Below are 27,107 nucleotides of genomic sequence, written 5' to 3'. Positions count from 1 at the left end.
AAAAGCAAACGCAATCCAAACAGGAAACACAATTCAAAATGCAGTTTTGTTACCGGGCTCCATCATGAAATGACTATCTCTGAATCACTAATATCATGATCAGCCAAGAAAGAGGTATTCAGATCCTTCATCCTTCACCAAGTAGTAAGAGAACAATATAAAAATATACTAATAAATAAGAATAATGTTTTGCGTTCAATTTCTTGCTTCAATAAAAGAGCAAGATTTTGATACATAACATAAACAGACTTAAACGTACTTAATATGCACAACATGTGTTATGATGGTTGATAGCAAATAGTTTAATCTCAGTTGTAAATCAAATTTATCCAAATTGAGAACATTTCATAATACAGTGAATAAATTGAGGTAAAACCAGAGGTAATTTATGTTTTCTGTTAATCTTGCATTATATCACAATTTGCAGAATCACCAGTGTATGGATGCCACGGTTATCTATCAACCGTGGCATTATATAATGCATCATTATAAAATGGCATGGATGGCTACGCACCTATTCCTCCCTGAAATAGTCATCATGACATTATTGGTTCATGTGTTTGTTTTGTTTTTCATGTGAGCAGAGTCCGGGCAGCATGAGTGGTTGATTGGCGAAGGTCATGTCAGTTCTGAGGTGTTTAGTGTCTCTGCTCTTCGGTTCACCCCTCCTGCTGATCTAATCGTCACTGTAATGGCAGTGTTGACTTTGCCGCCGGCTTCCCTGTCTCTCTCACTTTCACCGCCATTTTGTCTCGCCGTCTCTTTCTCTTACTTTATGTCTCTGCTCTCTTTCCCTCCATCTCCAAGGATTTATTCAACGTTTGTTTTCCTTTTCGTGTCTTTTCGCCTCTCTGCCTTCATCTCTTTTTTTATGTTAAGGCAACTCTCTCTGGCCGCTATGGACACAGTCTGTATGTCAGTTGTAATAGTAGTGTTACCTTTGATTTGGCAGAGACGCTCATTCAATATTTCCCACAAATGCTGGTAGATGAGAAGTTTGATAACATCTAATAATTGTGCAGGTAGGTCGATAAAACAGGAGATTTAATAAAGCCATTGATTAGTTTTGTAATGTAATTATATTGCAACTACATTTCAACCAGATCATCAAAAAGCAATGTGCATTGAACACCTGTTATTGGGTAACTCAAGGCATGTTGTCATTGCAAACACTCAAACTGTAATTGAAAGCCATGTTCTCAATCAGAGCCCCCTTGCATGGATCATGTTGTTGTATGGTGGAGCAGATACATGTGCATGAGTGACATGAGTTGTAGCATGACATTTACATGTTACCTCCCTTAATAAAACAAGGTTTATGGCTTGAAACCCATATTTCTGAATGTTAAGCCTTCTGAGGCAAATCGGGATTTTGGGCTATAAACAAAAATGACTTGACTTTAGTCAGGCACTGGAGCCCTCTAAATGTCAGTAATTTCAAAGATCTCTCTGATCCCCATGGAGCCAATAAAGACAGGCCCACCAACCTCTTCTGGAAGGGAACAGGCTTTAGGTGCTACCTCAAGCTAACATGACTTTGGCATTTATTTTATCTCTAATGGGCTCTTTGGGCTTAAGAGGGTGAAGTCAGATGCTTGCACTCCCTGCCGTGACACCAGTATAACAAACGGTTGTACTTTGGGTTATGCAAATAGGCGGGCTTGTCCTCTGTCACACACCTCTGTGCCCAGTGCCGTAACGGAAACACATGAGGCCCCCCTGCAGAATAACCCTGAGAGGGCCCCCCCCACCCCCCCATATGTAAGGGATAATGTATTGTCCGGCGGTCATTATCCAAAGATAAACGAACAGGACCCAAGCTTTTCTTTTGAGGGAAATTTATTCAATCAGAAAAAACAGCTCAAACAGAGAACAAATGTATTCCAACCGAAACAAAACATATGCTAGGGCCTATCAAACAGCTCAAACAGAACATATGTTACAACAACATAACAAATATGCCTACACATAGTCGATACACCGGTAGGCTACTTTCTACAGGTTTGCATTTGAATACACATGTGCGCGTCTTTTAGCAAATCTGTGTGCAAAGTCTTTAACCACGCTCTTTACATCTAAACTGCGCGCACGTTTATTCTCTATGCTAAGGATGGCCAGACCTGACAGCCTCTCTTGTGACATGGAGCTTCTGAGATATGTTTTGATCAGTTTTAGCTTGGAAAATGACCTCAAGCACAACACATAGACAGAGCAGTACAGCTGTCAAAGTATAACGTTAGCTACGTGCTAATGTTAGCTATAGCAAACAGTACAATACCTGTCTCTTCTGGCAGATGAGTGCATCCTTCACCAGCTGGTCGAAAAAGACTTCTAATTTTGGGAAGTTTGGCATTTAATTTAGAAATGTTCTGTTTTGAATGCCGCTTTTGGGCACCACTTTTAAATGTGCATTTAATTTTTCCTCAAGAGAAATTTCCTCGTAGTTCTCCCAGAATACACCGCGGCCCAACAATAACACCAGTCCGCGTAGCAGGAGGCCCTAGTGGTTGCCTGTTACGATTGCCTTTACAACTATTATTTAAAACTTATAAAGCCAGTTTAAAATACTTTTTTTATTGTGTAGCTTTATATGAGAGAGACAACTTTGAGGGATATCTTAATGTTATTACGTAATGTAATATTATTTATTTATTACATTATTCGGCCCAGATTCGGCAGCCGATAAACCGGTTGCCATGTCTCAGACAGAATCTGACCATGTCCGTAACAGCTACACCTGGGCCAGACATGGCAACAGTGAAATGTGCCAAAGGTGGCTCACATTTGGCCGCATCGAGCCGGAACACAGCCGAGTCAGCCGACACTTAGCCGCAATACGGCCGAGTGCGCTAGCTAGTGTTGGATTTAAAAAAAAAATTGCCATGCGAGGCCCCCTGTCACTGCGAGGCCCCCCCGCAGTGCGGGGGCTGCGGGGGTGATCTCTACGGGCCTGTCTGTGCCTCAGAAGTGTGTTCAGTAGAATGTCTGTGCAGCAGCTTTCTGTAGCTATATGTGACTCCTATTCTATTCACATGTTTGCTTTATGTGTCTGAAACCCTCTTAAGGTTCATCGTTAGCACTGAGACAACTATGGCATGCTGTGAGGTGTTGTTTGCTTGCTTACCCCTCTTGTGCCTAGCAGAAGACCGTGAGGAGTAGCTGTTTGTCCCTGACTGCTTTGTCAAGTCCACATTAAATGATCCACTCAGTCAGGCTTCTTCAATTCAGAACTATAGAGGGTTGGATTAGTTGCAAGACATCTTCAACTCTGCAGCTCCAATTTAGTGGATCATTTAATCTTGACATGATGTTGTACCATCTGGATGAATGAGATTAATACCTGTGACCGGATGTGTTTTATTGGTTCATTATTATCACTTACAGACCTGTAAGTGGGAGAGATTTTTGTGATTGCATATTACAGTAATGGTACTCTGCTGAAGCCACCAGTTTTGACTTACTGCTCTATGGTCTACAGAGACGGAAAGAATGCTTATGTCACAGGGTTGTATTATACGATTGAGCTTTACTATAGGGCTTTACACTATGCCCAAATAACTAAACTGTTTTTTAGATGGTTGACTTTTTCATCCATTCATTGCGCTCTTATTAGCAGCCCGCAGCACTCAACAGTGGTTAACTCAATTAAGTAGCTCGATTATAATCAGTGAGATCTGGAATGGCAGCCTGAGCTATCATGAAGCTGAAGAAGAAGACTCAGTTGAAGCTATAACCTGCTGTTTACATGCAAAAAGAACTGGCCTCTATGGGATTGGGCTCGAAGGTGGAAAAAAAGCACAGTTAGACATTGATTGAAGAGCTGCAATTTACATGCTGCAGAGATGTGGAACAAGGTCTCTCTGCTTTTGCGCCTCGGGATGTTGCCCACAGGCATAAGATAGAGTGGTTTGTCTGCTAGACTCCAACATAGACATTAGTAAACAGGCAGAATCAGATCTGTTGGAGGGAGAGGACATCCAGGTACCCATAGAAACAGACAGAAGAACAGACAAACAGGAGTCATTCACAAATGTGCACATAACTCCACTAAATACAATTACAAGAACCACAGGGAAGCATATAAAAAAAATACCATTATTAAACATCAGCATTGCTTAGCCATTAAAAATGGGGGCAATATGACGATAATAATGCCAATTTGATGATTGCAGTTTCTTTCTATTACATTACATTTCTGATTTAATTATTGCGTTTTGTTTTCATATAAATTGGCCTAACCTAATTAACAGTGATGAAACTGAGTTCTGAGGGTTTGTCTTTGAAGTCTTGCCCTCTGCATACAGTGAGAAAAATGTGTCTCATGTGTGGAGCAGTTCCTTCTCTCCGCGCTGTGCATTGGTAGCACACTCACTCTGATCACGATTCAGCTGTTGGACAAAAACAAAGAAAACAGAGAAACTCATTCCTGCTCTTCTGGCCTTCCAGGTCTGCAAAACATTCCAGAAATATATACCACCTGTGTGTGTCTGTTTTTTGTGTGTGCCTGTGTGTGTGTGTGTATGAATCAGTGATGCTTAGTGCTGACTCATAGGAACTTGCAATAAGAACTCATACATCTGACACAGTTACAGGTCTTTGGCCTTGCCCTAATAAGGATTAGCCTTATTTGACTTTTATATCAATTTAATATTGACAAATATTCAATAAATTTCAAGACACTTACAAAATGCTTAGCTTTAGATACTGAAAGCCATATTTGAGCAAATCTAACACATCTTTTAGATGTATTTCTCTTGATCAGATCTGGGTCCAAGTTGTGCCCTCATTGTCTGTCTCTGTTTTGCCAGAATGGGCCAATGTACAGACATTGCCGGGCAGAGGGCCAGACATTCCCATTAGAGGCAGCAGATCTCTGCCTTCTCTTGTCCTAACTCTCAGTGGCTCAACACCATCACACTATCAGCCAATAGCTCTATGAGGCCAGAGTCAAAACTGAGAGGAAGGCTGATAGGAGTAATTAGTGCTCGGAAACAGTTTGGTGGAATTATGTGTGTGTGTGTGTGTGTGTGTGTGTGTGTGTGTGTGTGTGTGTGTGTGTGTGTGTGAGAGAGAGAGAAGGGAAGACAAAGGGATGAAGAGAAGAGAGACAGAGAAAGAGAGAGAAAGGGCTCATCCTTGTGGAGTCATAGTATCCCGTCTGCAATAGAAAATGAAGAAAAGGGATTGCATGTAAGGTCGTTTTCCAGACCTCGTTAGCAAAATGGTTTCTAATGGGGTTGAAGGTTACACATTCAGGCCAGGGTCTGTAAGGGTATGGCAACACATGCGATCATGATGGCTGCTGTAAGGGTTCAGGCTTTGCAAGTGAATGATTCTGAAAAGAAACCTATTGTATGCATATGGGTGCATGTATGAGTGTGTGCAATCAGGGTGTACGTCTTCCTATTGACCTCAGTATGTAGTTTGCTTTTTAGAACAGATGCTCTGGAGAAACTTTTGCTTTGTGTATAGGTCAGTGCATGGTGTGTCTTTTATTAAGTGCGTCCTTCAGTCTGTTTCTGTCCTCTCAATGTCCTCCACAGCATGTGGTGCTAAGTGACAGCTCAGGACAGTAAAGTCAGAGCATAACCTCTACTGAAAACTTACTGCTGTTACATTTTTTTATTTTTTATTCTATACTAGGACTTATTATACTTGGTAATGTGAGAGTTGCAGAGATCTTTGGTGGATTTAATCCCATGAAAATATGTAAATCTCTAAGATAAAAATTCTAACACAAATGACCAACCCCACAACTTCAGTCTGTTGTTAAATATGTGTCTGTGAAGTTCATTATAGATTCTTCTCTATTTAGTTTCTTTTATTTCTTTCACATTTCAATTCTCCTCTGTCTCCAGTCAAGAAAAATAGAAATGATAGTAGTTTTGAGCAAGGTTATGAATGCAATTCCTGAAAAAACACATCAAGTTCTCCCTTGCTAAATCATAAAGTTAGAAAATGTACGGCCTTGACTTACTTCAAAGGCTTTTCCCCCCCTGTAAATGATTAGAGCCCTGGTTTCAGCCACACAACTGATAGGCAATTGGAATAAAAGACAGAGACATAGCAGAAGAGAATCAAAAAGAGAACAATTTCAATTGTATTGTGTTGGCTCCAGATAGTTTTTCTACCTCAATCCAGTCATGCTGAAACAATTTATCTGTATTCAGATTACAGCAGCTGCAAAAATATACAATGCTTACCCATTACTGTTGAAGCCAAAATGCACAGGGATGCTCTAAAGAACCACACTGGCTGTGCAGCCTAACACACAATCAAAACGAGACCGGTTCTAATATTGTACTATTCAGTTCTAATAAACTGAATTGAGCATTAATAAGGTTGCTTGGTTTCAAGGGAGGCTTGGCACCAAGAGTTTGATTTCCCCATTGGAGACCTGCAAGAATCCTTAACCCTGAAAAACCAGTGAAGAGAAACATCTCCATAATGAAACTTTGACTGAAGCTCTAATCCCCAAACATCTGACATAATTACACATATTAACACAGGTAATTAAACTCCAAAAGCACACACACTCACTCACACATACAAATGAGATGTGAGAAGGAAATGTTCAGTCATGCTTGTATCTGTTTGTTTCATTGTGTATGTAAAATACCACTTTTCTCTTGATAAAGTTAAGTACCATTTATTTGTCATGAAATAAAAGTGGAGCTATTTCTAGTTTTTTTACTTTACAATGTGCAAATGCGACATAAATTGCCCTCAGATTTTTTATGTGTATTATGCTTGAAACCATATACTTATTGAAAAAAAAAATCTCTGTGTCACAACTAAGAGTCAACAAGCAAAAAAACCCATTCACTTTGTGAGATCCTGTAAGTGGAGGGTTGTGGAAGATGAGCTGTGAGGGCTGTCTGAGCTCAACTGATGTCCCCTGGAGTTTAAGGTGGATTGCTGATATACTTCTTGACAACCAGGCGAGTCACAGAGATGTGAGAACCGGATGGGAAGACAGACTGATGGACAGGAGAAGGAAACAAGGAAATGGAGAAAGGTGGAATGTCAAATATGGTGCATTGGAAGGGATTTTGGCAGGAAACCTAAGTTACCATAGTGAACTGGTGAAAGCTCTGCAGCAAGTAAGAGGCGAGAGAGAAAGAGAGCAAACCTTGAGGTATTGTGTCTCTCACTGTCTTGTCTTTTAGAGCAAGACAGTGAGAGTTACTTAATGAGCACAACCGAATCTATCAATACTGAATACTTATTATTGATATAATCCATGTATTATTTTACTTTATCAGAGGAATGCTTTGTCTTGGTTTTTTATATTGTCAGGCTAATCAAAGCCCAGTGAGACCCCACAAAAAGATATGAAGCAGAAGTACACATCAATTTACATCAGTACAGTTTATGTAATGTGGATGGTAACTTGTAGTCATTGATGCGCTGGACTGCTGAGGCCACTGACTTTAATAAGATTATTCACAAGCATGAAGATTCAGATAGGGGTTCTATAGACAATCAAAAGGATAAATGAAAACACACAGGCACACACACATTTTTTTAAACAGCACCCATGCATTAATGCTCATGGCAATGCAAATACATGACAGCTATAAGAGCACGTAGCACTTTACAGCCATATTAGCCCACCAGCCCAGACACAGATACACAGATACACAGACACACAGACACACAGATACACAGATACACAGATACACAGATACACAGACACACAGATACACAGATACACAGATACACAGATACACAGACACACAGATACACAGATACACAGATACACAGATACACAGACACACAGACACACAGATACACAGATACACAGATACACAGACACACAGATACACAGATACACAGACACACAGATACACAGATACACAGACACACAGACACACAGATACACAGACACACAGATACACAGATACACAGACACACAGACACACAGATACACAGACACACAGATACACAGACACACAGACACACAGATACACAGACACACAGATACACAGACACACAGACACACAGATACACAGGCACACAGATACACAGACACACAGACACACAGATACACAGATACACAGACATACAGATACACAGACACACAGACACACAGACACACAGATACACAGATACACAGATACACAGACACACAGATACACAGATACACAGACACACAGACACACAGATACACAGACACACAGATACACAGACATACAGATACACAGACACACAGACACACATATACACAGATACACAGATACACAGACACACAGATACACAGATACACAGATACACAGACACACAGACACACAGATACACAGATACACAGACACACAGATACACAGATACACAGACATACAGATACACAGACACACAGACACATATATACACAGATACACAGACACACAGATACACAGATACACAGACATACAGATACACAGACACACAGACACACAGATACACAGACACACAGATACACAGATACACAGACCCACAGATACACAGACCCACAGATACATCGATACACCGATACACAGACACACAGATACACAGACACACAGATACACATATACACAGACACACAGATACACAGATACACAGACACACAGACACACAGATACACAGACACACAGATACACAGACACACAGATACACAGATACACAGATACACAGACACACAGATACACAGATACACAGACACACAGATACACAGACACACAGATACACAGATACACAGATACACAGACACACAGATACACAGATACACAGACACACAGACACACAGATACACAGACACACAGATACACAGACACACAGATACACAGACACACAGATACACAGACACACAGATACACAGACACACAGATACACAGATACACAGATACACAGATACATATACATAGTCAGAGGCATATCTGTCTATGTAACAGGACCTACTGGGATTTTTCAGTGCTTGATATTCATCTCCCCAAACATGCAACAAAAGATGAACACTTGGCAGAACAAGATTACCAAAGCTGCTAGAGTCCTAATCCTTAAATCGTTCTCATTCTATTCCTCTGTCTCACTTTGTCTTTGTCTCTACTGTATATACTGAATAGGGTGGCAGACTGCACAGTATGGTGCACCATACAATTGCAACATGCAAGTAACACACTGCACCATGTAGGTATTGCTTCATCTTCATTTTTCTTTAGTGGGATCTCTTTAAACTTCAAACACAGTTTTTTACTTTATCTATGATTGCTATGCAACAACGGTTGGTGGTATGCATCTTAACCACCTACTAGGACACACTTTAAGACAATTTTTGAATGTAACATTTAAAGGATTGGATATCATTTGATATTAGTATTCAGTTATTTTATTGACAAGTAGTATTGTTTATTTATTCAGGTGTATTGCTTATGTAGGTTAGATGTTTTGATATATTAGAATAGGTTTTTCTTTTCTTGTTTAGTTAAATTATTATTTGTTGTTGTCCAGATATATTTAGTCTTTTGGTTGTTCATTTGTTCGTTAATTGGGTAACAGCACCTGTGGTTATATGTAGGAGTAGGCAGGTACAGGACCAGCATGCACCTGGATAGGTTTTATTTAGTTAAATAAATTATCAGAAAAACAGAATCCTGAATGAACAATGCTTTCTTTTGGCTGCGTAAACTACAAACCCATGGTGTGTCAGTGGCAATTTGATTTATGTTTATTTTTGATTTATTGGACAAATGGCCACTACAATTATTATTATTAATATTTTTTTCTGTTATCATTATATTATGGTCTTTTAGCAAAGGTTCTGCTCCCATAACTTTCCACGATTGGAAGAAGTCATTAAGCAAATTAGCAATACCACAATATAAAAATACTCAAATGGTATCCGCAAAATGTACTGACATACTCAATATATAATCCAGTATCAATATATTATATTGGATTATTACAAATGATGCGTTAACATGTTAACAGTAATACTGGATTTGATCAAGGTGGAGCAATTTTAATCCTATTGGTTAGTTTAATCTTTACATTGTGTTGAATCAAATAATCCTACTCTATGTTTTGGATACAATTTTTAATCTGAAAGATAACTAATAACTAGCAGTCAAATTAAATTAGTGGAGTAAAAGTACAAAGTAACATACCATGTAGAGTATGTAACTTACTGCAGTTACAGTATTTAAACAAATGTACTTAATTACTTTCCACCACAGCCAATTTCCTACAGTTCAACCTTCTTTTAGCGCCTCAAGGAGATTTTAGTCAAATGAGTCTTTGAGAAGCCCAATTTTCGACAATGTGTTTAAGAGGCATTAATGCATAAATGGGTCTCATCAACCCCCTCTATTACATGCTGGTTATCCAAACTCATTCCTGGCCGATCTCTCTCTCTCACTCTGTTAATCCTCTACAAATGTAGACATTCCTTGGCCAGTTATCACCCAGGATTTGGTGTGTGTGTGTGTCATTGTTTTTGTGTGTGTCTCTGTGTACTTGTCTGTGTATGTCTTCGTCGACATTGCTGAAGGGTTGCTTCGTTTGTGAGGAGCTTAGAAAATGCCACTCAAACTCAAGATAGTACAACGTGACTCGCTACGTCACATTTTTCTGCACGTGTACATAAAGTCACCTTTTTACTCAAACGGGTGGATGGATAATAAATCATTCCATGTTCAATTACTGAATGTTTTGTCCTATTTGAAGAGATTGCCCACTGTGTACATGTGTGTGTGTGTGTGTGTGTGTGTGTGTGTGTGTGTGTGTGTGTGTGTGTGTGTGTGTGTGTGTGTGTGTGTGTGTGTGTGTGTGTGTGTGTGTGTGTGTGTGTGTGTGATGTCAGTTTGTTTGTGTGTGTACTGTCATCTGGTGCCATGTGTGAAAGAGATTAAACATCTCCCACAAAAATCTAATTTCTCTCCACTGCTCTTTTCCTGTTAATTTCTCACCATCCCGACAACTCAAACACTGCTGTTAGCCATTAGACATTACACATTGGTGTGTGTGTATGTGAATGTGTGAGTGTGTGTGTGTACACGTGTGTGTACACATGGGTATGTGTGTATGTGAATGTGGGTAGTTGAAGGCAACTACAAGTGTTGAAAGCTTGTTTATTTCTGCTACAAGTGATCATCTTAGTTCCACAAGGCGATCACAACAAAAATCGATGTGCTGCTGATAGTTGCATGGTATCCATTGTGCCTGTGTGTGTGTGTGTGTGTGTGTGTGTGAAATTGTCTGACAAAAGCTTCTTCTGTGTCGCTTTCAGAAATGCGGTGTGGTCGCCATGGTTACCAGCAGGCATGCTTCTCTTGCTTGCATTCAGTGGAGCAAGATTTTCATGTCGGTATCTTTGATATACTGTAAAAAATATAACTGTGCTGTATTTACAATTCTGCTCGTTTCACTGTCTGAGGCTTTTGCCATCATGGAGTCTTGTCCAGCCAAGTATTGGTTTAGTCACTGCTGTCAGCTGTTCAGTAGAGGGAAAATACCAAATAAATGTATTAATTAAAAGACTAAACCGTCCCAAGACACTTTCCTGATGTTTTGAAGAAATTGTTGCAAGGTACAAGGAAGGAAACTGTAATCATTCAATGAATCATCCAGTTGTTGGCCCTGATTCACAAAACACACACAAACACATGCACACACACACACACACACACACACACACACACACACACACACACACAAAGCAGGACAAAGAAAACAGGGGGAGGTGTCGGCTGATAATTGGCATTTTCTCTTTCATGAGCAAGTGTTTGTTTTCATGTCAATTAACAAAACAAGGATTCAGCTTAATGAGGCTAATTATGAAGCACCTCAATTGGCTCTGCTAGTTTAACAATCTGTCAGTGGAGGAACAAAACACACTTACACACATTTTACACTCAAATTCATGAATTAAAACTGAAATCAAAATTGCAATTTGTATTAACACATCTATTGTAATCAAAAATGGTCAATGAACATTATTTAATCCTATTATAGTTAACTCTTCTTTTCAGCCAAATAAAATATATTTAATAAGCATTATGCTGCACCCAGTTAAAACTATCAACTTGAATATTAAATAATTAATCAGGCAGAGTCATCGTGACTAATATCGACTGTAATCAGAGTCGCTTTCATGCCTGATGATGAGTACTCAGTGTTTCCATTGTCATCTTCTTGGGTATGGTTGTCTCTGCAATCTACCCCTTAGTGATGCGTTCAGGTTTGGTGACGCTGATAAGGCTAATCAGCAATTAGTACTGTGGAGAGAGAGGGCGAGAGAGTGTCCATGTCTGTATGTGTGCATATGTAACTGAATTTGAATTTGTTGGTAAGTATGCATTAGCATGCCTACTAGGTTTGTGTGTTGGCTCTGGTGACAGCCGTGTCCGAGTTAGTTCAGTGCAGATGTTCCAGTGGTGGTGGTGGTGGGATTGTAGTGCAACAGTGAACACTGTTGAAGTAAATGCTGCATTCAAGATCTGTAAGCACCTTCAAAAAGAGTTGACCTCGTAACCTAATGCATAATTATCTCCATCAGCTCTGATGCAAATCCAAATTTCACTCAGGTATAGGACTCAGAGGGGTTTGTGCTTTGGGAGATCTCTCTTCATTTCCATTTTGCCCTTTTAACCAATGATTTGCTTCTTATGTGTGTGCGTAAAGAATATCTGGGCTGCTCATTTGGAGGAACAAAAAGACAATTAACACTTGAGATTTTTAAGTTTCACTTTATGATCCATCAACTTTTCTCATAGTTTCCATTTATTTGAAACAAAGTGACATGAAATGTAATTGACGTCAGAAAGGCAAAATTACATCCTTTCACAAAGCGACACATGTTTGAACAATCATTTGATTCCATTCCTAATACGTGTAAGATAAATAAGTGGGGATCTGATTGAGCATTTATAATACGTTAAATTCTTTTCAGCATTCTACTTTTGTGGATTTTTAATTAACTAAAGCAGACAGAGGACCACACTTAATATTATCTGTCTATCTCATCTGTTATGCAGCTCAGAATTGTTAAAAGTCTCTTCATGCCGGGTAGCTCTGGTATTGGCTAAACCCACAACCCCTTAAATAGGGTTTCCTTAACCATATTCCAAGGTTGTTTCAGCTATTTGCAAAGCAAATCCTTGATGGTGGGCTAGAGACTGCCGCCCAGTTAAATGTGTGATAGCAGGTGTTTCAGGTTGTAGTCATGGTGGCTTGTTTTTGTCTTTCTGTTTGATTACTGTTTCTGTGTTCCACATGGATGAACACTGAGCCGCACAGCAGCACAGGCTATCTATCTTTTTGTACGACACACACACACACACAGACACACACACACACACACACACACACACACACACACACACACACACACACACACACACACACACACACACAGACACAAACACACACAGTGAAACAAAGTAGAGTCCAATTTATAAAAAACACACTTCAAAACTGGATATAGACACTGCACGCATCTGAGACAAGGCGGACACACAATAAAATCTCTTTTACATGAATGAATTCAACCAACTGATATGAATATGAACTAAACAGACACCACAGATGGAACAACATGTGTCTGTTTAAACATCGACATACACCCCAGGTCAGTCAATGGTTTACCTGGCCCCTGTGGCCCCACAGCAACAGTTTTGAGAGTGGGTACTTTGTCTAGTTCTGACCTTCATTTATCAGGTTGTTTATTCACCCTTTTGCACAGTCCGGCCTGGCAGCAGGGATGTGGGAACAGTTGATGATGGATTAACAGAGAAAGACATTAGGATTGGTGCAAAGCCAGGAGATGAACTGTGATTTGGTTCGTTATGCTTCCCTCCCCAAACCCTCACTTCCTTTCTGCTCAGTCTCTCACTCTCTCACACTTGTTCCTCAAGCCTTCTGTTGTTTTCTCACATTTAATATAATCCACTTTTTTATATTTATAAACCTTTTCTTAACAATCCACAACCACATAGCCGCACACATCAGAGCCCTATCAGCCTGGCAATCCTTTCATCTCGATATTTGGTCTTTTTATTCTTGGGTTTCCTGTCCATTATCTGTTCAATTTTGTCCTTCTTCACAAACAATTAATCAATATCCCCCTGCCAGATGCAAGTCATCTATCTCTCGCTCTCTCCACCCTTCTCTTGCTCATCTGCATGCTGTTTACGCTCTCTGTCTTTTTCTCCTATCATTATTTCTTTCTCTCTGTTTGTCTCTTCAGTGGCTGTGTGTGGAATACAAACTGCACAGAGAGAGGATGTTATGTGATATTGTGCTTTCTTTCTTACTGTGATCAATGTGGCTTGATAACTTGCATATGCTTGTTATTGAGCCTGGCAACATCTGGTCAATATCCCGTATTATAGACACTCATCAGCCTTCTCAGAACTCATTTGCTCACAGATCAATAACAATGATCCCACTTCATTACTCTCATCTAGAGACCATTTCCAAAACAACGCAAAGAGAGTATAATCCTCAATAATCCTGATGTAAATCTGCCATAAATGTACATCTGTACAGCTGGAGTACCCCAGTCCTAATGACATGTCCTATTTCAGTTGACAGTGTACAAAGGGAAAGGCCAGATCTATAATCGAAATGATAATGAAACGGATAGCCCCTCCATTAAATTACACAGGACAGAAACCTGTTGTCTCTGCAATGTAATGAGAGATTTTATAAAACTGGAAAGGTTTGCTGAAATGTTTGAAAATTGTACCTGTATGTTAACGTGCCTCAAATATACTGTATGTGGTCAAATTAATTATTATTATTAGTATGGCTTGTCTTTTAGGGTGAGGCAAGGGATATTTATTCTGTGTTGTTTTGCTGAGTCAACCCTGAAAACTTGGAGCGATGGACCGAGTTTCTCTCCATTTTTCTTTATATCAGTTAAAGCTTCTTGGAACATGTGTGTGGGTCTGTTAAAAGAAAAAGAAAAGATGTCAGTAATTATACTCCACAGAAAGTGACAAAATGATTTCCAAATTGCAGGCCATTAATAATGTTATGTTGTCTCAACTCATATTAACTAAAGTGCAGCTGTTATATAGGATAACTAATTTACCGGGTTGCCATATTCTGAATTATTTCCTTATCTTTACTCCATCCATTTACAGGGTGTGTTTTCAGCATTATATTCATACCATCATCTCTCTTCTTTTTCGCTGCAGCCACCTAACCTTCTCCTCATACTGCTTCCACTACTTTTCTGTCTTTTACTATTTCTGCTTGCTGGGCAACAGTCCAGCAGAGATCTTGAGAGATGAAGGCAAAGAAAGGACAGAGGAGAGGAGAGAAAGGGGAGCGGAGGGGTGGAGTGGAGGTGGACAATGGGATTGCACCGAGAGTTGCTCTTGCCAAGGCGGCACAGAGGAAGGTTTGTATCTGTGTTTGTGTTAGTGGTCCTGTGGGTCTTAGCAGCCACCAAAGGACCAGTTTTCTACATCCAAGATCTATTGTTGAGGTTCTTCAGCCAAGGCCACACAGCCTTCTGTCTACATGTACCATAACCCACTGGTTAGCAGAGTCAACCCCTCCCCTCCGCTGCCTTTCAGAGTGAGAGTTCAACTGAGCACTAAAGGCATGATAAGCTAATATATGACACAGAGTGCATTTCAATCATTTCAATAGCTATGAGCCATCTGAGCGGACACGTCTTGTCATTATAGCATTTAAAGGACATCATATTCTCTCACAGCCAGCCTCATTACAGGCAGACTTCAGACCCAATGAGAAGTATGATCAAAAGCAAAGTATAGCCCATCCTTTATGTGACCTTAGAATAACCCTCTGTCTACATCTCTCGGGCTCATTGTTCTGCACTGGTAGGCAGGAAGTAAAGGAACGGCATTGTTTTCCATCTGGGTGTGTGGGCCAGGGTGCATTGTTTGGTGGCACTGTTGATGATATTCTTAACATACTTCTCACTGCTTGAGTACTAGTTTATATTAGGAGGACTTTGATGGTGCAGAAATAACTTGACATTGTAAAATAATTGCCACATCTGGAATTTCAGGTTGGATTTCATTCCTGGCCAATTCAGAGGATTAAAACCTTTCAGATGAATAGTTTTAGTTTTTAAATTTGTTGTCATGTGACTCTGACACTGAAAGCATGTGAACATAATAGATGTTTTTTATTATCATCTGCAGAGCATCCTCGTCCTGGCATGGATACATAAAACTATACACAGGTGACACCTGGGACTTTCTGACATTGGCTTCAAATTAAAATGCAAAAATACATATTCTGACCCAGCATGTGTTCACTTGTTTTAGTTTGTTACTCTCAGGCATACAACACACATAGTTAAACACACACATAGTCTCACATGCACACTTTCACTTTCACATTCACACACACAAATGTGTATATTCATACACATACAATTTTAGAAGTGTCACAGTTAATTTTTCATAAAGACAGGTTGACGGTGCTTGTAAGTATACGACCTGACGAATTGCCAATCCCTTTCTGTCTTTTTTCACTAATGCTGTAAACACTTAGACCCTTTTCTGTTTTCCCCCAGGCCACTCAATTTGATACAGTACAATGCACCCTGGAATATTTATTAAGGACCTAGTACATTTGTGTTTTTCTAAGTTTGTCTATTTCATCTGACAGAATGTTTAAAGAGGATGAAATAAAAGAGTTGAGCTTTTGGGTGTACTATGTACAGTTCTTTTACTTCTTAAGGTGAAGATCATACTGTATGTATTTGTCTCCTAGAGCAAACTACCTTCAACCACAGGGAAAATAGTATGCTAAAGCAATAGTGAATGCGGAGGACAACTTCCTAACTTTATGCTGCTACAATCTGGATGTAGGACTCAACTGTTTCCATTGATATGCTAAGGAGAACATGGCTACATCATTACACTGAGGTATTTGCAAGCAAATTCAATTGAAATTCAATCTACTGTGTAGCTTTTCCGCAAGATTTTGAAACTGGCAGCAGAAATATGGAGCCAAATCCAGGCCAATAGTTTTGCTTGTTTGAAAAGAAGATTTCAACTTGAACATTAAACAATTCAACAATGTATTCGAAATAAAAATAACTGTATGAAAAGTTTTGTTGGTTTAAATATAATTTAGATTCAGTTCTGTTTTTTTTGTTGAATAAAATATATTTTTTCATTTTTCAGTAGCAGATTTTATATTTTCAACTTTCAATCTTTTTTTACAATTTCGAATCTTATGTTTTCCGGTTCAAATCTTTTTTTCAGGTTCAGATCTTTTTTTCACTTACAGGTTTTTTTTTTCAGGTTCAGACTTTTGGCAGGGATCTGGGGTGGGGGGCGTGGTTTCAACTACAGGGGCGTCGTATCATGAGTGACAGCTTAACAAAAAAGACGGAGGGCCTGCCTCAACTACGTTGCCTTGAAATTATAGGCTCGCAGAATCGATCACTGCGCAATGCATGCTGGTTAGATTTGTGTCCGACTTGCTCCCGACTTGCTCTGACGTTATGCACACGTGGTCACCGATACTCTCACTATAGAGTATATATATATATACTGTATGTATGTATAGATATATATGTATATACATATGTATATACATATATATATATATATATATCTATACATGTATAGATATATATGTATATGTATCCCTCCCCCCTCCCCTTACTGCTTGCGCGCCCTGCCAGAGAGGGTGTAGGGAGCAGAGTCGGGACTGGAACGAGATGAGCCAGTTGTTGTTAAGCTGTCACTCATGATACCACGCCCCTGTAGTTGAAACCACGCCCCCCACGCCAGATCCCTGCCAAAAGTCTGAACCTGAAAAAAAACGATCTGTAAGTGAAAAAAAGATTTGAATCTGAAAAAACAAGATTCGAAACTGTAAAAAGATTGAAAGTTCAAAATATAAAATCTGCTACTGAAAAATGAAATAATATATTTAATTATATTTACACCAACAAAACTTTTCATACAGTTATTTTTATTTCGAATACATTGTTGAATTTTTCAATGTTCAAGACCAAAACTTGAATTTTCAGGTTAAAATCTTTTTTTCAAACGAACAAAACTATTGGCCTGGATTTGGCTCCATAATAGTGTTCATATTAGTCACATGAGCATCACAGAGCAGATACTCTGGTGTTGTGAAATAAATCCTGGTGTTCAGCTTTGTAGTCAGAGCTCTGTGCAGGTCAAACCTTTTTTCCTTTTTGCCCTTGCCAGACCTTTGCCGATATTGTTGCCATAAAGTTGAAGACACACAATTGTTTAACATATTATAATCTATTGTAGGCCTTCCATGCAATACATTGTATCTATTCATTAGAGAACTTCAGGCCAGATGTATAACCAAGTAGGTAGGTATGTTGCCGCTGAGCAGGTCGTTTTCAAAATAAAAGTCACATCCATCGTTTTGCAGAGTAGTTTAATGGAAATGACATTGGATACTTTTACTTTGATACCAGTCTGTAGTTGACCATTTGCTAGCTCACCTCCATCATGAGGAGCCCACGCTGCATCGCATTATCGGGTGAAAATGGTCTCCTTTCCACAGGCAAGCTAACATTTGTAAATATTAACGTTATTTAAAGTACAGCACCAGCGATACATACCGTTATTACGCCTGTTAACGTGAGGGCAACACGCATGACAGCTGTAAACTAATAAGGTTTATGACTAATGTTAACTAGGCAACATGAAGTTAAAGTTAACATGAATTAGACCTAACCACCACGTTAACGGTAACTTAAAGGTGACATAGTGGAGCTCGGTGTTACTGGTAATTAATAATTTAATGTAGTTAATAATGTAACGCGTTTTGTAAATGCTCAAGACATTTTTTTCTTCTCTCACATTGTTTTTTTCACACAACCAGCATTAATTAATTATTTTAAAATGCAGTGTGAAACAGAACGCTAGCTAGCTAGCTAGCATAGGCATTGACGCTCGTGCAGTATTTGAACAGCACACCTGTACAGCAGACTCTCTGTCACGACAAACACAGGAGTAGCTTTGTTAGTACCAAGAAGGCTAAGTTTAACATTGCAATGGTCCTGGTATTTGCTGATACCAAGTGGCAGAGAGAGCAGGGTTTCTTAGTTAACTTGCACATTTTGGTTTCTCTGTGATGAAATGTCGAGTGAGAGAAGAGAAAGTCGTCACATCAAATCTCAGTAAAAATAAATAAATACGCAGGCTAATAGTAATACTTTGTCAGCATAAATGAACTTTTCATTAATCGTTTCAAATCAACACATTATAAGTATATTAAGTTTTTATTAAATTACATTTTTGACCAGTTGCTTTTATTCTCATGGTCTTGGATTGCGATTTCCTCAGATGTTTTACATCTCATTCAGCTCAGGATGCAAATATGCAAACCAGCTGCAGCCATCACGAAGCCTGTTGGAGATACACTGCCCACAACGCTTTCAAGTCCCTGAAAATAGCCTCCTCTTCCAAAAGAGTGAGTACATTCAACGGTTTTCAGTTCATATTGACAAAGTGGCCTTCTTGTATTTGTACAAATCTCACTCCACAACATTTTGTTGTTGCCAAATATTAGCTTCATTGATGAATTTGTATTGCAATTTTAGATTATAAAGAGTGGTCAGGGCAGACACACTCTGCTCTGTACTTTTATCTATGACACTTTGGCCACAGATCATCAGTTTATGCTTTTTGTTGGTATTTTTTCCTGATATATTGCCTTATAAAGTAATGTAATTTCAATGTGGAATATTTATGAATTGGATGGAGTTCAATATCAAGTTCCAAGGAATGAAATGTGTTCTGGCAGGAATGGTGACAACACTATCTATCACTATAACAAAATCAGGGACTGTATCTTTAATCACAGGTTTTGAAAGTTTGAATGGGATCCCGGGGCAATGCCACTGAATGCCAAGCACACTTCAGCTAAAGGCACGTCATCATAGGACTGTTACAGAAAATATGCTGACGTCAGATATATGGCATGGTATTCATCAGTTATGTCCTGTGCCAGCTTCTGTGTTATCACAACCCAGATTAGTAAGAATATTTTAATACAATGTAGGCAGGCAGTCTTTCCATCTATGTCTTATTAAATCGCTCAGTGCCGTGCTTTATGTTTTCTGAGCTCTCCTCTGTGTTTGATATCTCATTCTGCATTCCCTCTGTGCGCAGCCCTCGTTATCGTATTCCTATGGAGTGCACTGGCTTTTGACATACAGACACCAAAGACTCTGGCAGCATTGCAGATCAGCTGCCTCTCACAGCAGTACTCTCTGCCTGTCTCATTGTGTCTCTTCCTCTCATCCTGTCTAGGCTCTATCATAGACCTAAAACAGGTGATGGACCTAAGGGATCACTGACAGTCACTTGCTTAAGCATTCATTTGATTTGAATCAGGTCACTGTGCACCTGCGGTTAGATAACTGTGTATCTGTGTGCGGCGTTGGAGATGACACGGAGGCGAGGCATGCATGAGGGTGATAAAAAGGAGAGTGTTTTGACGTTTTAATTTTTTTTTTCTTTTTCATTTCTATGAAAAGTTTTAATAACAGAGACTGAACTGTCTACAAAAACATACTGATTTGTACAGAAAATACTGGTGATGGCAAGATGAAGCTTCATGAAGCATTGAAGCTTTCCAGCAAATTGCCTTTCAAAAGAGTTATTTTCTCGAGGCTTCATGTGCACACAAAACCACCTATTGGCCAAAGAGTATACATCAGGCAGATATTACAGATGAGCTGAACCACATGATCTGTGGTATATTCTACTGTTTTTTGCGGCAGTAGGTTAATTGTCTAATGAGTAATGCAGCCAACGTGGCCTTTGGTAAATCATTTGATCATGATATAATGGCAGGAGGGCCACTATTGCTCTTTTAAAACTGGAAAATGGTAGTGGTTTAACGGGGCAGAGGTCAGTGAATGAAAGTGCTTGTGTAACTAGAAAAAAGCAATGTAGAGGGGAGTCTTTATTCGTCTTTATTCAGGAACAAAAATGTCTCAACGTGTTTTGGCTCTGGGTGTCATCAATGACTTCATTGCTCTGAAACAATACAAGCTTCAAAACGTGCCTCACAGAAAACCTTCTGGACTACTTGACACACCCTCCGAAGCCTCGGCACAGCACATAACATCACTAGAAAATACCCTTTCTGCTCAGCAGAAGATACTGTATATTGTCATGATGGGAATTTCTCTTGCTCCCTGCAATTGTAACTGGAATGAACCCTCTAACCCTTAGTAAGGACTCATTTTGGGTTGTCTTGTTTGTTTGCTGTGTGTGATAGCCCTCTGATTGATTTTGGTGAGACATGTACCCATTTTAAATGTAATAACAAAGATACTTTACCTTTACATAAAGGGAAAAATTGTAGTCCAAAATTACACCGTTGTCTTAAAGGATCTGCACAACATACAACACACTCTGTCCTTAGATCCTCGGATCGGATAAGGAGAAACTTTATAAGAAATCCTTTTAAAGAAAAAAAGGTAGAAACCTCAGGACAGGCAGAAGTGATGCCAAATACACAGACAAGACTACAATAACAACACTATAGTACAATTACAATGTGGAGAATCTGAATGACAATATCAGGTATAAAAGTCCACATCTATATGCTCCATGTACTACCTTTTTTTTCTGGGGCTTTTAGCATCATCTCGCAGGCTTTATCAGCAGATGGAGTTTGCTCAGCTGTGACGGAGATGACTCACTTGTCATATACTTTTGTTTTGTTTGCAGTTATAACGTTGGACCCACACTATGTTAGTTTTTACCCATACGACTCAACAGTCAAAAATAGTCATTTTGTTTTTGTTCAGTTTTTGCATATCATTGAGTATTTCTAATTTTTAAAAGGCAGCGCCGATATTCACTTTACTTCTCTGTTTGAGGTCCCCTCAGTCTGTTCCTATTTCTTTTTTCTCCACAGAAGTTCACCTGTTTTTTTTCTTTTTGACTTTCAAAAGTTTGACTTTCTTTTGGAAAGAGGTTCCCCCTAATTACTGTTTTGACGAAGCACATGGCAATTTAAAATAGTAAACTATACATTTATTTCTGTGAAAAAAATAGATTCAAATATAGTTGTTGTTGTTGCTTCTTTGCATAAATCATCAAATTAAATGGGTTCCAGTTGTCACCTAAAACAAGCCATATCCATTTGTTTTCCTTTAGTTGCATGAGGACACAAACTGTCTCTGAATAGGGACGGAATTAGTAAATTAACAGTATTAGCTATTGAGGTGTTATTTATAGCCTGTGGCATGTGTTGGGATGAGGCCAGATGGACAGCCGTGATCCTATTACCTCTGCTAATTCTCACTGTTATGTGTCTCCCTCTAGATCCTGCATTCCCACAGTAGACCGTACACATGGACAGGTTTGGTTCTTCTGTTCATTAATTCTGGGCAGACCTCTGAGTTCTCAGTCTATCCATTCAGAGCAGGACTGACCACGGTTCATGGTACGTGTCTCTAGAGAAGGATTTTGTCAATCTTTGGTGTTGTAATAAGATGCTTGCATCAGTGCGTTGTACTATGTGCTCTGTTGCCTTTTTAGTGAAATGTGGCGAAGGTATGCTCTCACAGAAATTCATGCATTTTTGGAGATTTAATGAATATCCAAAAATAGTATTTTTTTTTATATGCAGGTTACATGAAAGCTTTTCAAAAACATACAATTATAAAGTAGAATAGAGTGTAACGTATTTGTTATGAAAACAATATGATTGATGCTATGATGAAGAAATCTCTAATTAATTTGAATAGGAAAGACTGAGGAGAAAACAAGTGCACAAGGAAAGGTGGGAGACAGTGCTGATCAGCAACTGGCTGTTAGTCACACTGGATGACTTGTGTGCAGCTCATTCATGTTTCAGACACGGTGCTGGTCGGTCGACTGAACATGGCTCTGCAGCTTGTATACTACTACTGAAGAGGAGCGCTAGATAGTAAGGGAAGAAATGTAATTCTGCTTAAAACTTAATTTGTTTCAAGTGTCTTTTTGGAAATTGAGAGACTAAAAGGGTCTCAAAGGATTCCATATTTTGAGTAAAAAAATCTTTGTTAAAATCATTATATACCAGCTGTTCTGACAATATTTGTTATATTATTTGCAATACATAGTCTCAAAACCTAAACAGGCAACACCCCAGACTAAAGCCAAAATAATAATGATTTAAACAAGACAGCTTCGATAAAAAGTCAAGCAAAATTGTCGGATCTCCCTACCAGCATTGGAAATTGGCACAGAAGTGTTTAAAGATTAATTATAATGAAAAATAAACATACAATTGTTGTTAAACTGTTTAGATGGCTGGTTTCGAAATGGCAGTGATTGACTTGATGTCTCAATGCTTTTGCATTTCAGACAGTGTTATCATGTACCTGTTAAATATGCATGATGACTTCATTTTCCTTTTTTTACCCAAGTCTGTTTCATGTTGCTTATCTACTTTTTGGTTGGTAGATAGGAAGACTTGGTGAGATGGAGGATAAGAAATGTTGTAAAGATCTTGTCTTTATTTCCTGTACAGGAAATGTACTCCGGGCGTAAATTAAGGATATTAAGTAAATTGTTATTATATATTTCAGTAGAGACATTCGTTTTGTAATTGTTTAAAAACATGAGCAAGGCAACTGAGCCATTTTAACCTCAAACGTACGTAACCACACATGCACACGCGTTATTTGTCCCACACTGTCCTCACGCTCCAACACCTTCGGTAGAACGGCCACACAACACCATGCAGTTATTCTCTGTAGAAATATGTATTGACAAGCACTGCTGCATTAGTGAGGCAATGAGAAACAAGTTGCTCACTCAGCTAGCTTGCTCTGTCTGCAACAACAAGCTTCTGTTTGTCACTTTGATCATGAAAGTTCAGATCAACAGACACACAATAACTATGTAACTACATTTTGCACAACTTTTAAAGTATGCAAGGGTATATGAAATGTTATGAGTCAAACAGTAAGGACCTTGCCTTTCCTGCAGTTGTGTGGCAGTGAACACATACATGCTTAACCACAGTTATGTCATGGTACATCCTATCCATTTCAATGATTACATTAGTTAATTATTCTTTTCAATTATGTTGGCTATATTTCTAAAGCACATTTTACTTGGTAGGCTACTCTCAATTGGGAACATTAATTCATACGTTTTTAAATTTGAAAAAGTATGAAATTAGAATTTCATTAAACTTACCAACTCAAGCATATTAAAATGTTTTCATAAAAATGTGTTTGAATTCATATTTATTATAATCATAAACTACTTTAATTTGAATTCTGCATCTTAAACAGAGAAAGGATACATGTTGAAACACATCAGCAATTAGCTTACTATGACAGCCATTGCCACAAAGCATCAAGCAGGACATGCTCTTTATCAGAATCACCATCAGCCCTCTGAGTGTTATTCACTTTCCAACCACCACCTGACATTTACATTCAATAATTATGCAAAGTCACTTCAGTTCCCGGATGCAGCGAGTAAGATAGCGAGTACAAGGGCAGATAAGATGAAATGTAAAAGCCCTATCCAGGCCCAAAGTGGAGAGTGAAAACGAGAAAGGAAGGCTAATAGGTGTTAATAATTAGATGCATTTATTAATACCCATATAGAATTAGGTTTTGAATGTTTGTTTGCACACTTCTCGCTCTTCTTGCCATTCATTTGTCTGAGTCACTTCATTGGTCTGAGTCACTTTCTTCCAAAACATGCAAATTGGATCATAATTATGCAGACATCTTAGAAAGGAGTATGGAAGGGCTGCTGCTTTCCACCTTGCCTGGTTTGCCATTTCTCCGAGACCTCTGCTTAAAAGCCTGGCTGCTTCCCCAGACTCTCGATCCCACGTGTCTGGCCAGCTGGTTTCAAAGTAATGTGCTGAGTTTTGATGTTAAAGAGACATTTCTTTTCCCATGCCGGTGTAAAGTCACCATCTGTCTGTCTGCTCTGATTTGAGTGGTCTCTCTGTCAGACGCAACCCCGCGAGAACAGCGTCACACCTCGTTGCCTGTATACTTTTACATAGTATGCATACTGCGCATGAATACTGTATTACTTGTACTGTAACATCTTCTCAATTAACAAATATGTTGACTTTTTGCCTTACTGTCATACTGTAGTGTACCCAGCATTTACATATATATGACGCAGTTTTTGCCAATTTTGGTCACTGGCAAATATTTTTTTGTGAAACATTTTTGTGACCTACAGTATATGTTTTTGATGGTTTTCGTCAAACAACAGGACTGCTGATGTCTGTGCATGGAAGTCATTGCCAGTCAATAAGTTATGTAAAGAAATTAGGAATTATCCCTTTAATGATTTTCCTTTTATCAGAAATTGGCTTTAGGTCCCACAGCTCTTCTCATGCATGCGTATCTGTGCACTTGCTTATACAAAGAGGTCACAAACAAATGGACACAAAGTATTTTACGTTTTAATTATAAAATGCAGTTATAAGGCCTTTGCCAGGTAATTTGTTCCAACAGCAGCATTTAAGAGAATAAATGTGCTTGATTAGCATTAGCATATTGGTAAAAAAAGAGGAAAGAGCTAAGCCTGCCTTTAGACTGCTGGTTAATTGACTCAATTTCAAATGCATGCTTCTCTCTCTCTTTTATTCCCTCTCTCTAAATGTACCTCTCATTTTCTGTGCTCCTCTGGGCTGAATTAATGAGAGAGCAGTGAAAGGATGTTTACAAGATTAACAAATCCACACACTTAGTCTGTGTATATGAGCATTAGTTGGGGTCTGTGCTGTCCCAACGGGGCTGTGAGGATTACACCAGCATACCAATCTACCAGATAGGAATTAATTCTCATCACAGCCCTGGCATAGCGCTGAACTGTCTAAAACTATTTCACCTGAACAATCTGAAATGGCTTGTATTGTATTATACAATGGATTAGCTGTTATGACTATCAATGAATGGACAGGACATGTAATACCTGTCCACATTACCAAGTTTGTACTATCAACCCAAAAAATCATTGTTCTTTGCTCAAGTGCAGGGATTATCATAAAGTTATATATATATATATATTTCAAAACCACATTGTTATCACTTATTGTGGGCAAACATGGGCACTTTTTTAGAAAAGCTGCTTGATTGATCTTTCTGTTGCTTTATTTTTCCTGTTTCTCGTCACCGGATCCTCCTCTCGCTCTTTGCCTCTCCCTCTAAGCCTTTCTAGGCTTAGAAGTGATTCCACTAAAGAACATTTTTATACAAAATCTGTCACCTCAATCTGGGACTGTTCCCTTACATAAAGGCGAGTTAGCATTGTAGAACATCTATTCTTTCTTTTCTAGCTTTTATGTATCATTTAATGGCAAATTCATATCCAGGAGAGGCCAAAGAATGAATATACAGAATCATATGTTGATACCTGGCAAGCTTCTTCAGTTTTACCAGTTGTGGGACAGATAACTTACAGTAAAGAGGTCTCCTTTGTGAGTAATTATAAAGGGTTTGATCATGAAGTTACAATACAGCGACAATAAGTCGTTGAATTTACAGGCTGTCTGCAATACTTGCACAAAAAGATATTTACACACACACACAGCAAAATGTCCCCCTTAAGTTTAAGAGCGCGACAGGTTAGTACCATCGGCAAAGGGTATTGACACCAACGAGGGACATATGGGAGGATATGCTCCATTGAATTATTCCCTCTAATTACTTTCTCCCATACACTTATGGGAGCCTCAGCTGTGTGAAGAGGTTTAGTGTGGTTAACATGTTCATGTGTTTTTGAGTGCAGATTGGAAATGTGTATGTACATGTGAGAGATGCCTGTATTTTGGCCTCCCAGTGCAAAAGGGAAAGGCATTGTACCTGCCTGCTGTTGCATCTTTTGAGGATGCTGTTCCTCCAGGAACGCATCTTCTAAAGCCTTTAGCAAGCTGAAGGTGCACATTTTTCTCAGTTACACTATAAACCAATTGTAGCTTCTTTTGAACTCTGAATTACTCCAACACTGTACATTTCGCAAACATATTTGTGACTGTATTGTTTCTTTGGTTAAATGTCCATTTTGTTTTTTGCTTTAGGCTCAACACTTGTATAAATCAGCACTCTTGTGGTATCAGTGGTTAGCAGGTCCGTCTTTCAATCATAGGATCGCCGGTTCAATCCCCGGCTG

At 39.0% G+C, this 27,107-nt stretch overlaps 1 protein-coding gene across 1 annotated transcript in view; it reads right to left on the bottom strand.

The window, feature by feature from the left end:
* arsa (arylsulfatase A) overlaps nucleotides 1-26,882 on the bottom strand; it is a 45,697-nt gene extending 18,815 nt beyond the window's left edge. The window contains exon 1 of the mRNA XM_034534639.1: nucleotides 26,801-26,882. Coding sequence (XP_034390530.1) covers nucleotides 26,801-26,882 — 82 coding nt within the window. The remainder of the gene's footprint in view (nucleotides 1-26,800) is intronic.
* Nucleotides 26,883-27,107: the final 225 nt, after the last annotated feature.

Source organism: Cyclopterus lumpus, chromosome 6 (genome assembly GCF_009769545.1).
Source record: "Cyclopterus lumpus isolate fCycLum1 chromosome 6, fCycLum1.pri, whole genome shotgun sequence".
NCBI lineage: Eukaryota > Metazoa > Chordata > Actinopteri > Perciformes > Cyclopteridae > Cyclopterus > Cyclopterus lumpus.
The sequence above is the reverse complement of the archived record's forward strand: the minus strand, read 5'-3'. Positions and strand labels throughout refer to the sequence as shown.